General features: G+C 27.7%; 1 protein-coding gene across 1 annotated transcript; it reads left to right on the top strand.

Moving 5' to 3' along the window:
• Positions 1-880: 880 nt before the first annotated feature.
• On the top strand, positions 881-15,101 carry LOC132931601 (inter-alpha-trypsin inhibitor heavy chain H4-like). The gene is made up of 18 exons (XM_060997477.1): positions 881-1,232; positions 10,167-10,336; positions 10,407-10,517; positions 10,599-10,737; positions 10,821-10,929; positions 11,300-11,460; positions 11,975-12,175; positions 12,239-12,419; positions 12,517-12,700; positions 12,805-12,997; positions 13,063-13,279; positions 13,392-13,507; positions 13,579-13,687; positions 13,750-13,785; positions 13,875-13,949; positions 14,048-14,307; positions 14,390-14,526; positions 14,928-15,101. The coding sequence occupies exons 1-18, from the start codon at positions 918-920 to the stop codon at positions 14,953-14,955; spliced, it is 2,742 nt and encodes a 913-aa protein (XP_060853460.1). The 5' UTR covers positions 881-917; the 3' UTR covers positions 14,956-15,101.
• Positions 15,102-16,441: the final 1,340 nt, after the last annotated feature.

Raw genomic sequence — 16,441 nt, forward strand, 5'->3', positions numbered from 1 at the left:
AATTTAAGACGCGTTACATTATATATTATTATTTTATACCTACAACATACTTTTTATACTTGCTCATAATTTAGGGTTGTTAATGTTGTTATACTTTATTTTACTAAAATCAACACTCGATTATTGTAATACATTTTTATGAACAAAATTTCCACGAATTCACGATTAACTACAAGTTTAAACATCCTATTTTTTCGATATCACACAAATACACACACACACACAATGGTAAAAACTACATCAATGATACAGATCGAAATGAGGAACCATTAGCGATAAGTATTGCAACGAATATTTTCGCGATAGAATGGGAAAGCAATAATCTATTGACGTCACTATAAACTGGTAAATTATTTTTAAATAGTTTTAATTGTTGTCTTATTGCTAATCATAAAAATATTGTTTTTCTACTAAAATTCTTGAGTAAAAGACAAAATATTGACATATAAGTCGTTGCAGTTTAATTCCGGGACAATTACTGCAGGCCGTATCGGGACAATATAAGTATTCAAAACCAGTACGTATGGCAACCCTACGGCATAAAACCATACAATAATTATATTGTAATGAATGTCTATAATAACAATAATACATTAAATATTTAACATTATAAATGTTTTCGACGACGACCCCACGGCGGCGGCAGCGACAATATTTTGTTGTTTTTTTTTTTGATCACAATAAAATCACGCCAATGCCGCGCGTTGTAGTCGTGTAAATCATAATAAATATAATATTATTATTATTTAGCGTATAACAAATGACGGTGGTGTGGCGTAAGTCCGAGTCACTTCGTCTGCCGTCGCCACTGCCCCCGCCACCAACAACGCTACCACCGCCGCACAACCGCTTCTCACTGTACGCGTTCGTTCGGACCGTTCGGAGAGCATTCGAAGTTTTACGCCCGGCGCATCAACATGTCGTCGTCGCCGTCCGTCTCGTCGTCAGCGACGCGCGCGTGTACATCCACCGCCGTTCTGATGTCGTTGCTGCTGGCGCTGGCCGTCAACCGGGCCGGTGCCGCGGCCGTCGACACAACCGTCGTGGCCGACACCACTGCGGCCACCGTCACCGCGTCCACCGCTGACGTCGCCGCGTCTACCGCGCCGGCCGTCATAGCGTCCACTGCGGACAACACCCTCGATACCACCGACCTCACGGACACCGCCGACAACGTTCTGCAGCCGGCTGGTTACGGTTTAGCCCCCCCGAAGCCGCCGCAGCCCACACCGGTTCGTATTCGACATTATATACAAAATTAGTCGTGACGTTTTTTTTTTTAACTAAATTTACAATATTATTATAATATTTCTAAGCTTGGGTGGATTGTGTTTGGTTTGTAAGTTTCTGACAAATATATCGATATAGTTCTCCTTACGTTTTCCAAATTCACGCAATAGACGACCCGCGATGAATACTGCCGGTCTGTCGATTTTAGTGTATTTCGCGACTAAGAATCCGAATAATATCGTTACAATCTGACAAAGGTATAACCAAAAATCGGCGTTTTCACATTTTGATGACGCCTTATGCATTACCATTTAATGGTTGTAATTTAAACAATTCTATTATATTATGATAAAATATATTAGACACATGACGTAATAACATACGTCGAGATCTTAAAAGTCACTACCTAGCCTAGATTTGCGTTTTTATTTATAAGTTAGTACGGAAACGAAAAAGGTTCAAGGAAAAATATGATAAGCTTTTTTTAATCGATTGTTGAAACTAACATATTATATGTATCCAATGATTATTTATCTATGTAAAATATATAATATGCTAACGAGATAATATCGTTCAAGGTATTATACGTTTATAAAATAACCATGTATTTAGCTTTTTTAATATAATATATATATATCTAAATTATATATTGTGATGTATATAGTCATAACGCTTGCTATTGTTGACTTATTGGTTCGCAATCACTTTCAAGTACAAAAATGATAAAAGGAACCAATATGAAGTAACTATTAGTAGAATATTAATTTTGTTTGGTTTCTGTTACTGTTGCAAATATTACCTATACAAACTGGTCGATAATGACTATTGTGATTATATTATAATAATAAATGTTAGATGTCGGTAATGCTATAATGAATATAATATAATAGAAAATTGACATTTAGAAATGATTAAATATTTTCCAGTTTATGCTGTTATTATAATATATTTTTAACACGAACATCGGTTATAATACCACTATAGCTAAATAGTGTATACGGATCCAATGTTTATTCAAATTAAAGCTAATGTTATTTCATCGGAATTATTATCGGTAGACATTGAATCGTAAAAGTGAACAATAATTATTAAAATACTAAAGTATAATGGGCACAAATCTCAATGTCTAATGAATTCTCAGTATGAATAATGAGAATCATGAATATACCTACAGAATATATTATATGTATATTTTTTGAAATAATATTGATACATCGATATTCATTTATGTATTATATTATAAATTACAAAAACACTTTTAAATATTTGTTTTTTATTTTGCAATTTATTTGACCGCCAAAGTGGTAAAAAAATTCGTAGATAATATTTTCGTATAATCACTTACGTAACCTTTTGCGGGATATATACAAATATCGTCTAATTAGATTCTAATCGTGAATAACGTGTCTTCCTTGTAGACAAAATTTATTGATTGTCAAATTCAAATGGTTCGACTGATTATAATAAATTATACGTATTGTAATTTTACTTTTTTTTATTTTGAAATAGAAGGACTTCGAGCAAATCCTATTGACAAGGTGACCATAATTTTGCATAACATAAAAATGATGGTTATATCATATAGTTTGTAATATGAAATTTTGATCACCAAATTATACAAATAATATGATATATATCACCATGTCGGTTGGGAACAACAAATTTCGAATAATGTTAAATGTTTTTTTTTTTAAATTTATACATTAGATACCGTAAACCAAGTTAAACTTGTATAGGTAATATATCTAATTTTATGAAATCAAGTTTGCCGTCAAATTTTTGTTTATACAGTTAATAATTGTACATAAGTTCTCTAATAACAAAAATTATACCTACCTTATTATAATATACTTACATGCATATATTTAAGAATAATTGGTTTGATTATAATTGTTATAGAAAACGTCATTATGATATGAGTGAAATAATTAATAAATAATAATATAATATATAATAATATTTTTAATACTATAATACATAATAATATTGTTAATAATACATGTCTGTTTGGAGGGGGTAAGAATATTTGAATCCATATATTTGCTATTTTCGTGAAAAATTTTCACAAATGTCGTAAATACTAAACAAACGATGTCGGTGACGAATACAAAATCCTTTAGATGCGTTTTTTTTGTACAAAATAATCGAACTAGACAAGGAAAAACATACTGTTGTGGGACTTAGATTATGTATTGGTACCTAAAGAGAGTTGAGGACTATATGGATGGTTTATCAATGGGGAACTTTTCGAAAAATACAAATTCTGTGCCTTAAATTAGACATCACAATACATACTCATTGTAAAATTGTTCTTATTTACGGTGAAATAAATTAAATCAAATATATTACGGCAGTGTTTTGAAACAGATATCCATCACATATTTCAAAGTGATCATTTATATTTTGTATGTATAAAAAAATTGTTTAATTGTTTAGATTATTATCAAAATTTAAATTGAGCCGTAATAATTAAACGTTCTCCTTTGAACAATTTTACAGTTACGTTCATTTTTAATCAGAATCCTATAACCCATCTATTGATGGACCCCTTTAATTTTTTCTTACACATAGCATATTTATCTATCAACAGGTACTGTGTTCATCATATAAAGTTATAAGTTGGATAACATTGTCTATTATTAATGTTTTATATTTTACAATTAATGCTTATTTGATCTAACATGGGTAATGTTATTCTTGGGTACGTTTTCAATTAAATTTCAATTTGTTTTACATTTGATAAAACACAATAGAATATAAAAATTAATATTACAGATTTATCTACAGTTTGGTCATTCAGATTATGATTTTGGACCACTTTGTTGTCATGAATTAATTTATATTCCCTATATGGCCTATATAATTAGTAATTACCTGGGTATCTAACTTATAGTTAAAAAACACACTTTTTAATCAACTAATTTATTAATTTAGTTGTAATGTGTAATGAAAATTTTAAAATATTTTTATTATGTACATTATTGAATTATTTCAATGTTAGGTATAGTGTTAGTATTTTGTTTTATTTTCGAAAACAGATAAATTTATTTTATCAAAATAAATAATATTTGAACTAATAAATTGTCGTAAATAGATGTATGGCTGTTTACGAAAACATAATAAAATTGAATTCTCCATTTTAGTTTACCTATTGATTTACAGTTCACCGCAGTTACCCGTAATTTTGTATATTTTATTATTTTTTTTTTTAAATATACGTAACCACCTGCATAACTCATACAATATATATGTTTATAAGTGGTTAGCCCGTTTCCGACGTCGAAAATCTGATAAAAAATACAAATATTTATTACTTACAGACACTTTTTTTTTTTAATGTCGCCTACACAATCGTTTTCGATATTGGGGATAATGGGTTTTTCGTTTCTATCGAGGTAATAATAAAATAACGACACGATTATCTTTTTATATGTATTTAATGGACGTTAACTGCGGACGTGTCTATGGAAAACAAGAGTGTATACACACTATACGTCTATACAGTATTATACACCCATCCGTATGTACACGGGACACGGGTAGAACAACAAATATATATTCGCTTGCTGGCCACACATAAATATATACCTAATAATAATAATGATAATAATAGTAATAATAATAATAATAATAATTTATGACGTTCGTAGGAATTTGTATCGTGCATGCCGCCGTCGTTATTGTGCACTTTTTGTTGGTATATAATATAATGTGCGCGTACGAACGTTCATACTATAATATTATTATTAGTACATATATATACACGCGTACGTAAAACGCGTTACGTACGAACTCATAATATTATTACGTTATTAAGGAGTGTAGCACTTCGTCCAAATACATCTGATGATAATCGGGGCCCCCAAACGACGTATGGACGCATTGAGTGCATACGACGTATAGTTGTCGTTATTGTTGTTGTTGTTGTTGTTGTGGTTATTGATATAAAGTATTAGATAATTAAAAATGGTCAACCAAGCAACGGTTCGATCATTAGAATTTAAATAAAGTGTTTTATAATATATAAAATTATAATCACAACAGTATAGCATAGATATATCACGATTAATGCTGGACACTATTATCAGAGTGATTTGTATGTCTACATAAGTATGCTCGTTATTTACCACCAACGATGAGTTTTATCTGGATTTTTATTTTAGCAGTTTTTAAACACTTTATGACCATGTTATTTAATTATTTTTAAATCACATTACACAATTTAAAGAATACATAATATCTTGTGGTGATACACATTTTTTTTTAAATGAGTATCATCTTTTTTTTTTTTATTGCAAATTGATAATAATAATAATAATAACAATAATATGGTGTATGAGGGCTTGATGATTTTAAAACTATATGGTCTTATTAATATAGTTTATTGATATTTCATAATTTGTAAAAATTGTCTTTGATAATAATATTATGATATTAAAATTAAATAATCAATATGATATCATCTATTTTATACTTTATGTGGAACCAAAACTAAAGGCATGCAATTATCCTTAGTACTTAAAGTTTAATGAACGTGATTAATGACTATTGATATAACGTGTATAGTTTAATAATGATGACTTATAAGTATAGACATTGTCCTGTCCTGAGTGTAATGGTTAGGAAATAACATAATTAAATAATAATAATCACGGCTAAACGTTTGATACTTACGATGAATACTCACGCGATCTTATGTATATACAATATGCGTTTTATTTTAAATAGATTTTCTTAACACATCAATAATGTGTGACAGGATCCGAGGATTGTATAAAGGAAAGTTAATATACATCAAAATGCTATTAAATTGGTGCAAAATTGTGCAAGTACCTATTATAATAGTCAGTACTCCACTCAGGATTTTAATTCGGAGCAAGTTGTACTAATAATAATTTTACCGAAATAATGTATTACTTATACCTGAAGGGTATTAAGTAGAAATACATTTTCACGAAGGAAGAAATATTTCGAAAGTGTAAGGGGAGGCCGTGTGCGCCGCTGGCTTCAGAGGGTATATAACATGTAAAATATTATATTATCAATTATGTTGTGCTGGCGTACTTATATACGTATATATGCATAAACATTAAACATGTTCCAAGAAAGTTTAAAAACTTATATAATATTCATCGTTGTGTAATATAATATGATGGTATACTCAATACAACTTTCTATATAGACACTCGGAAGTGTAACTTTTTGTAATCGTAAACGAATCCGTCACCAGGAATTCAATCACAGATCCTTGTGACGCAATGTATAGACAGCAGATTATGATCACATTATTATGATAAGAAGTTGGCGAGTAGTAATCTGAATATGCCGCGATAAATTATGCTATATTTATTCATAGACTACAGTAAACCGGAATAAGAATAGATATAGAATAACTCATTTCTTCACTCTTATTTTTGAATATTCAAGTCATTGTATACACTATATTTACATGGTGTAAATAGGTATTACTTAAGTAAAATAACTAGTGAAACAGATACTACATATTTTATACAACCATTGCAATTTTTTTATTTATCCATTGAAAGTATTAAAATTCAATTAGCTAAGCCATTGGGGTATTATTATAGTGATAATAAATTACAAACAATCATTTTATAATGAGATAAAACAAAAACGGAAACCTGCAATTACAACCCATAAAAATGAAATGAAAATTATTTTATTTCCATGTTTATTTTTTGCCAGATTCAATATTTAAACATCAATCATTAAATAAAATATATAATATAATTTATTAAATAAAAATTGTCTATGTTCTATACCGGGTGATTAGTATATAATGACACTGATTATATTAAAAACTATACCAATCTTACTAATTTTTTTCATCGTTTAAGAAGATAATTATGACAGAATTCATTTTGAATTCCTTATATCAAGTCAGAATATATTTTGGAGTGCTAAAATTGAATTATAACTTATAAGTATTTAAAGTTTTGTTGTGTGGAGTAGAGCCAAATGTTTATTCGCTTATTTAAACTTTAAATACTTTTAATTAATAAATTACTTGTCTAAAATTTAAATTGTATAGATTGAAATACTTCAAATAATATTCTCTTGTGGATTAAAACTAAAAAATATATTTTTCAATCAAAACAAAGTAAAATACTTAAAAAGTTAAAAATGTATTAAAACGATAAAAAAAAGTAAAACTATAATTTCTTCCCAAAAATTGTTTTATAGCGACTTAAAATTGTAATAAAAGAAATATTTAAAAAGAAGTGTTGTATAAAAAAATGTGTCTTACGTTAAATATGTGAAATACCGTATTAACTTTTTAAAATTTTTTTTAAGTAAAATTTAAGTTTTAAATTCTTTATTCTTAATTTTTATTTTAGACAAAAATGTATTAAAAATAGTGTTTTTTAAATGGGTATGTATGATTTATTTTTTTTTAAATATTTATTGTTAATTTGAGTCATCTTAGAAAATTACAGTTTAGTAGAACAATTAACAACAGGAAATTAGGATGCATAAATGCTATCTAATAATAATATATAAAATAGCAGTTAATAACCACAACAATTTAATTGAAGCGATACAATGAGCACTTTGAGAGGTAAATAATTTAAAAACACGTAATATATTAGGCGATGGTTTTTAATTCTCATTTGTCATGTTAATATTTTTTGAAAATTTTCTATTAAAAAATCAGTATATAAATTTACTCAAAATAAAAATGACCATGTATAAAACAATAAAGGTCTTCGAATATTCAAAGTGCAAAAACAGGAATGACAAAAACTTATCTCTGATCCCTTTTAAACCCGGTCTTGTGTATATATATTCATTACTAGGGCTGGGATTTGTATGTAAATACATATTTTTACTAAAATCTGATAAATTAAATATTGGAAATTATAAATTCATTTCACGTGATTTGCAATAAAATAAAATATATTTTATTTTACATGTTTTTACATATTTTGTCATAAGTACATATTTTAACATTATTTGTAAAATTTCTACTTTTTGATTACATATTTCGTACATTTTGACAATTTCGGTGGTTTAGTAGTATTATATTATACTTCGATAATAATACTCATAAACATTGTAAGTGTATAATACATATGGGAAAAAAGTTTATGAAACTATAAAAGTATTAGTTAAATATTAATAACTTGATTATAGTTTATCTTATTTGTTTCTGTTCGATATCTATACATTAATGATCTTATATTCATCAATTATTAGACAAAATATATTTATGAATTTTCAACAGTGTCAGTACTTGCGTTCGCGTGGTTGTGAAAATATCTTTATATTTTATATTTTTTAAATTGAATTGATTAGAAATAAAAACAATTAATTGTATATTATTCAAAAATTACTTAGAATTTAATTTTAATTTTACACGTTAACATAATTTTAAATTTTTTATGTTACATATTATTTTATTTTATACTAAATATTTTGGCCATTTTAATTACATATATATGTACATATTTATGGTTTTTTATTACATATTAATTCCAGCCCTATTCATTACGTTTATGCCACTGACTAAATGCATGATAAACACCTATGATAATAAATTGTTTTTTAATAATATTATTAAAAAATATAACATTATTATCAATAATTATAATTATAAGTACCATGTGGTACTTGGTGGTGTAGGTCAAAATGAATATATGCGCATACAATGACGTGTGTGGTGTGTTATAATAATAATGCTGATTATTTCAAGTTTCAAAACGTACGCAGAAGAATCCTTGTAGACTTAGATCAATAATTTATTAACATAATTTTTATGTATATTGTGTTATAATTGTAATGATGAAGGGTATTAACAAAACGTTTTGCTGATAAAATTTTTTTTTTTTAATAATTTGGTTCCAAATTGTATAGGTAATCATAATGTACCTATAATCTATGTATAATATGAGCATTTAGTTGTTCTCGTCCTTGCGTCCTAACCTAACCTAAACTGCTCCATCCTAATGAAAATAATCAAATTCATAATTTATCAAATTATGTTTTATTGAAATTTCCGTCCAACCACGGTACACTCACTTTGATCATGGTTTATGTTGATAATCTACCTTTGTAAAATAATTTTCAAAAAAAATATGTCATCATTAAAATTTCAGGAAAAAAAATTTGCAACGTAGGTATATAATCAACTTTAACGGAGTGTGCGCGTGACCTATATTATCTGAGCATTAATAATACATTAAATTGTGTTTCTATATTGGGTATTATTATTTTTTTTTTAAGGTCCGAGTCAACTATTGATTTTATTTTTTGTCGCATATATAACTGCATTGTTCTATAAAATTTATCACGTATGGACACTTTTCGATGACTATATTTTGTTATTAATTAATTAATAAAAACAATGATATAAATAATTAACTTTATATACCTACTACAAAATTATAGGTTATAAATTATAAATTAAATTAAAATGTAAGGAATTTTAGTCATAGCTAATAAATTATTCGTTAAAATTTATTAATTTGAAATTCTCTGTAAAATATTCTGATTATGAATATGAAATAGAAAATGTGTATTTAATATAATTAAATTTATACAGCTTTAAAAATAAAAAATATAAATTTTTCAATTTTATTATAGTAATGACTATAAAAGTGTGAAAGTGTAATTACTTGATAACTATGATACTATGATGAATATACGTAAATGCTTATATATAGTTTTAAAAATGAGAGATTTGTTATAAAAGACCCATTGTACAATAATATAAAATAAAATGTTTCATATTTAAAAGTTTCTTAATTATTTGTAATTAAATGCATAGATTTTATCTGAATAACTTTTATCTTTGATGGTATACCTATAACTTATAAGAAACTAATTTATAATGTAAATCAGTAGTATTCATGCACGTAATTGCTTAAATTAAATCTTAACGAAAAAAATGATGAATGATTGATTATTAATTTTAGGTATTGTCTAAAAATGGAGACATTTACAGTTTCGTCGTTCATTCGAAAATCAAGTACAGATATGCTCAGACTGTTGTATCAAGTCGCGTGGCCAACAAGGGAAATACTTCCCACGAAGTACAGTTCTACGTAACTCTTCCAGAATCTGCATTCGTTTCTAAGTTTTTAATGTAAGTCATTTATACTAACATATTAATGGAATCGTGAAATCCAATTAATTAGATCGGTTGTGATTTTAAGGGAAATTAATGAAAAAGTGTACGAAGCTTATGTAAAAGAAAAGAAAGAGGCCAAAGAAGAATATATTGCAGCTGTAAACTCAGGTCAGACAGCGGCTCACGTCGAACAAAAGTAAGTAGAGAATAGAAACCTTAAAATTTTAAATAATTATTGATCTTAAATGTTGACAACCGACATTTTTTTTATCTGTAGTGCAAGAGATTCAAATAAATTTACGGTTTCTGTGAATGTGGAAGCAGAAAGCAAAGTGACGTTTAATCTCACGTACGAACAATTGTTAAACAGGAAATTGGGAATTTATGAAAATGTAATAAACTTACAACCCGGACAAGTGAGTACAAAATTATAAATTTGCAATTGTACATATTTAACAGTTGAAATGATAATATTGTATTGTTATTATTATTGTTATAGGTTGTTAAAAACTTACAAGTTATAGTAGATATCGAAGAATCTTCAAACATTACAACATTAGAAGTACCAGACATAAAAACAGCAAATGAAATTGAAACTACAGTTAGTAGTAAGTATACATATAAACTTATATAATTATTGAACCGTTTGATACATATCTTTTTTTAATCGAACGCGCAATTAAAAACATATTGTTTATCTAGTACCTATTAAGTATTTAATAAGTAATAAATAACAATACATATTATAAATTAGTTCAGTAGAACATTAATGAAATAGGTATGTTTTTATTTTCATACGTTTTTAGTTTTATTAGATAAACATTGCTTTAGAATGAGCCATGACATGATTTAGAATTTAAATATTGTATGAGTAACTATGATAATTTTAATCATTGTACCTATTTTGTAATATTTTATGTTATTCTCACGAGTATTATGTATGCACTATGATTCTAAATACCGGCAAATGCATTTCAGAAAACAAATTGGCGAAAATTTCCCGTGAGTCAGCCAACAAAGCGACGATAACGTGGAGTCCAACTGCTAAAGAACAGCTAACATTTACGGAAAATGGTGTTAAAGGCCAATTTATAGTTCAATATGACGTAGATCATAATTCCACGCCAAATCAAGTTCTTGTATGTTATTTATTTTATACATTTCTAATAGCAAAAAAGTACATAAATATTAATGTAGAATATGTTTCTGAATTAAAGAAATTTTTATTTTATTTTTTCACTGAAATAAGATTAAATTAATGAGTACATTTTCGATGAATCACTGTACCTAAGCTCACTGACACACTAAAAATAATAATAAGTGATTTAATAAGTTAATTGTATTATATTATAATGTGCAATAATAGTTTAGAAAAATACTTATTAATTGGTAATAAATGAAATATCTTTATAACCTATTTTTATTTACGTGTAAATGCGATTATATATTATTCTAATGCCATTCGTTTGTATAACTCTTTAGTTTAATCTAATTTCAATAAAATAAGTAAACAAAGATTGCAACAAACTGATTCAAAAATGTGTTGTAAATGTATAATACATATTTTTTTCTTATTTCATTGAAATACACTAAGGTATCATATTTAATTAAATTACAATGTAAATAATTATTAATAATCATAATTATTTTTAGATCGACGATGGATATTTTGTTCATTTCTTTGCGCCAACAGATTTGAAACCACTTAGAACCCACGTCATATTTGTACTCGACGTTAGTGGTTCTATGGTTGGACAGAAATTACCACAAGTGAAAGAAGCTATGGGTCAAATTCTGTCAGAAATTCATCCTGAAGATTTTTTCACGTTGATACTTTTCTCAGATTTTGCACAGGTAAATGCGCAATTTTTTACAAGTTACTAGAAACCAATTGGTAATAAAATACTCATGTGACAGGTTTGGACGATAAATGCTACACAAGAAACGTCGAATCGTTGGGACGAAACCGGTAGCAACTGGAAGACGAACAATAATTTTAGTTTGGAGACATTGGGAGAAAACCGTTTCGTTTTTCCGGCAACCGAGCAGAATATACAATACGCCAAGAAATTCATTCAAGACTTAACATCGGAGAGCAGTAAGATACAATATTTGGATAAACCATACTTTAATACGCTTTATAAATACGGAGAAATTTTTGTCGTAATTGTTTTAAATGAAAATTATTTTACAAGGTACAAACATGGAGGATGCTCTTAGTAAGGCGCACTCTATCGCCAAATTGGGAGAAACGCGTTTCAAAGATGGTGCTAACACGCCGAAACCAATTATTGTGTTTTTGACCGACGGCGAACCAACTACAGGGATCACTGAACCCCAGGAGCTGATTAAATATGTTTCTAATACTAACGAAGAGAAGTGAGTCAGCTTATATCAATAATTGGTCGTCATCCGGCGTTGACAAAATAAAATTTAATGATTTATTATAATCCGTAATAATAATATTAATTATTATTTCTAAGGTACCCAATATTCAGTTTGGGTTTTGGCGAAGGGGCGGATATTGATTTCCTTAAAAAACTCTCATTGAACAACACTGGTTTCGCGAGGGTCATCTACGAAGCTTCAGACGCGTCGTTACAATTGCGTAATTTCTATAAAGAAATATCATCTCCCGTTTTGTCGAACGTCACCTTCCAATACATTGACGCTCAAGTAATAATTCACATACACATTTTTTTTGCACGTGTTCTATACATGATGAATTATAACTTTTGCAGGTCGATAACATTACCGTGACGAAAAAGTCATTTAACTTGTTGTTCAAAGGTACAGAATTAGTAGTGGCCGGAAAGTTGAAGGATGGCGCATCGCCCGATTTTAACGGCACTTTAAATGCCGATTCGACTGAAGGGAATTTCCAACGTCCTGTCGTTGTCACGTGTTTTGATATCCCCATAATTCCTCCCACCGATCTTCCAAAAACAAGAAGAATAGGTAATCAATTGTATTTCTGTCGAGTTCTCGATTAGCTCTACAAAATATGTGTGAACTGAGATTGTGTATATTTTCATAGACACTTACACGATTTTTTATATTCTGATAACAGGTCATTTAGAGAAGTTATGGGCGTATTTGAACATACAACAATTGATGGACAAATATGAATTAAACAAGAATGAAAATTCTACGGCGAAAGCTAAAGCACTCGAATTAGCATTGGAAGTAAGTAAAGCTTAATTTTTAACTACATTTTGATATTTGAGTTTTTATTATATGTGAGTGTGTATTTTTAGTATTCATTTGTCACTCCACTTACGTCCTTAGTTGTTGTCAAACCTAATGATACAACAACATCAGCGGCTCCAGAGAAAATCAAACCACTTAATGATAGATATAACTTTGGTAGGTATTAATTAAAACAAATGTGTTGTGTAATTTATTTTATTTTTTTATTTTTGTTGTAGGTTCTTTAATGGCCAGTAGTCCACTTTATCAATTAGGTGCGTCTTGTACAAATTTTTACCTGTAAAACATTTAGTATATTATACCACTTACATAATTACATTACATTTTTAACATAATATTTCAGGTCAATCTAGCTCAGTGATGATGGCAAATAGTGTTGCCCAATCATCAGGATTTGCTTCAAGTTTTACATTAAAAGGTAATGGTAATGACTTTACAAACTATCTGTCAATAATAATTATATTCAAGATCCCAAATAAAAATTTTAGTAAGAGTAATAATCATTTGTTTCAATAGCTGCTCCTAGTCCATTATATTCGTTGGTCCCTGAAGATGCAGCTATTTCTGCATCCGAAATTGTTCCTTTGTCAACTATTTCATCAAGTATAGTTGCAAATACAGATATTACACCACCGACCTCGGTCGTAGATTCTTCTCAAGTTGTAACAGACAATTCAAATTCTACAGCGTTACATGACATCAAGGAACTAACATGGTTGAGTGATTCTATTACATTTGAAGCAACTAATACAGTTTACCAAATATCATTGAACACTGTGAGTAAATCGTGCCTGAGCAGACTTTCATTTGATAATTACATATTTAAGTTGTGTGGTGACTGTTTAACATTTTTTTTAGAGTGGTCAATCGTATCAAAATTGTACAACACCCGACCAAAGTCATGGGAATTGTAAACATTTAAAAGACTGCGTTGTAGCTTCAATCCTGAACTCATTTGATACATACCTTTCATTGTTTTGTCCAATAGAAACATTGTGAGTACAATATTATTTGACTTGATAAGTTAATATTGCTCAATACTCGTATATTTCATTTTTTTTATGGTTTAGAATATTTGTATACTTACGTATAAAGATAATAATGATCGTTAAATTTCTCTATTAACTTTTATTATTATCATTTTTAGTTGTATTCTAAAATGTATTTTTAGTGTTGGTATTCAATTGTTTTGAAATTTATCTATTATGTAACATACATTATTTATGTTATGATTAAGGGACTTAAAAATATTTTAAAACACCATTATTTTTATGTAATCTGTGTTAATATTATGATAAACCATTCTGTATTATGTTGTAGGTAATGCATATTATAAATACCTACTAAATTCTTAACATTTAACTAATAATAATTATTCTTTTAATTTTATTTACAGGTATGCAGGAATTTGCTGTTTAGTGTAAAATATAAATGTGTGAATGTTCGTACATTTTTAGGAATCAGAGAATTATTAATATTTTTAAAGTGTTTAAGTTATTTATTATTATTGATTATTGACTTATATTTTATGTACCTTTGTATTATCAATTATAAATAATTATTTATCCAATTCAATTTTTGCTTTTTTCCAACACCGTATGGTATCCTATGTTAACCTAATTATTTCACAGTTTTTAGGTTATTTCCCTAATTTTTTTTTATTTTTTTATGGTAAGTATGTCATTGGTTGTTTTGCATTATTTTTGTTTTTATTTATAATCATAGTTTTTGTTTAAACATATTAATTATTATATTATTATATGGAAATATCATTAACAAATATATCTTTGCGTGATACTGACATATTATACTACCATAAATAAAGTGTATATGTTATTAAAAAAAAAATCTTTGAAAAGATTAATACTTAAATGAGCTAAGTCTTATTTTATAAACACGACTCAATTACTGGCCATTAATAGTTCAGAGATTATTAATAGTTGTATACATGAAAATGTTATTTGCAACAATTTGGAGTCATTAAATTGTATCTTATTTAGAGTGCATCGCTGTTATAAAATAGTAATAGCCGGATTAATAAATAGTCAATTGAGATATTTATTTCAGCAAAATGGTATCAAATTATCAGTAAATAATAAAAATATGCATAATTTAAATATATCTGCCTTTTATTTCAATTATAAAATTAAGAAACAATAAAAAAGAGGGATAAACCTCCTGTGGAACGTTAGAAACCACATTTAATATTATTGATATGCATTGAACAATTTTGACTTGATGACTGCTAAGTACGATCAGTTAAGTAAAACCATAATTATTTTCATATTGAACCATTTTCTTCGATTGATTTTAATTTATTAATTAGATCTGATTTGTAATATTGACGGTGTAAAAGTTGTTCAGTTTTTATTTCTATATAAATTACATAAACCTGGCTATTATCAGAAACTACATAAATTAAACATATTAATAGAATTTAATCAGATTATTATCAGAAAATGTTTACTTGTGAAAGTCATCTGGTTGTTCAGTGTTTTGTCCCTTCTGGACGGTAGATATTCAGATGGCAGTTCTATCACATCCTTTCCAATATAATGGTTACCATAATTTTTCTAGTATCTACTGTATTCATAGGCTCCGTTGTTGTCGTCATCTAGCTGATAGGCGGAATTAGCATAAACAACTCAAATAGCACGTCACTTATATTACCTGACTGTAATACGGCCAAACGACCATTTCATATTTTTTTATAAAATGTATCAGTGAACAGTAAAGTATAAAATTCGATATTAATGGTTGCATACCAATTATGAAGTGGATTAATTTGACCAGTAGTTTTAGATGCTTAAGGATTATAGTTTGGTATAGGTGTACTGCTATATTCAGCTTCGTTAGTATTTCAAATCGATTTAATATATAAAAATTATTTGTATTATATATAATTTATTT

The sequence above is a fragment of the Rhopalosiphum padi genome, chromosome 1, assembly GCF_020882245.1.
Source record: "Rhopalosiphum padi isolate XX-2018 chromosome 1, ASM2088224v1, whole genome shotgun sequence".
NCBI lineage: Eukaryota > Metazoa > Arthropoda > Insecta > Hemiptera > Aphididae > Rhopalosiphum > Rhopalosiphum padi.

Bases quoted from the DNA above. Each gene is read 5' to 3' on its own strand.
- LOC132931601 (XM_060997477.1), top strand. From the start codon at position 918: ATGTCGTCGTCGCCGTCCGTCTCGTCGTCAGCGACGCGCGCGTGTACA. The intron at 10,738-10,820 runs GTGAGTACAAAA...TTATTGTTATAG, and splicing joins TAAACTTACAACCCGGACAA to GTTGTTAAAAACTTACAAGT. The intron at 11,461-11,974 runs GTATGTTATTTA...AATTATTTTTAG, and splicing joins CCACGCCAAATCAAGTTCTT to ATCGACGATGGATATTTTGT.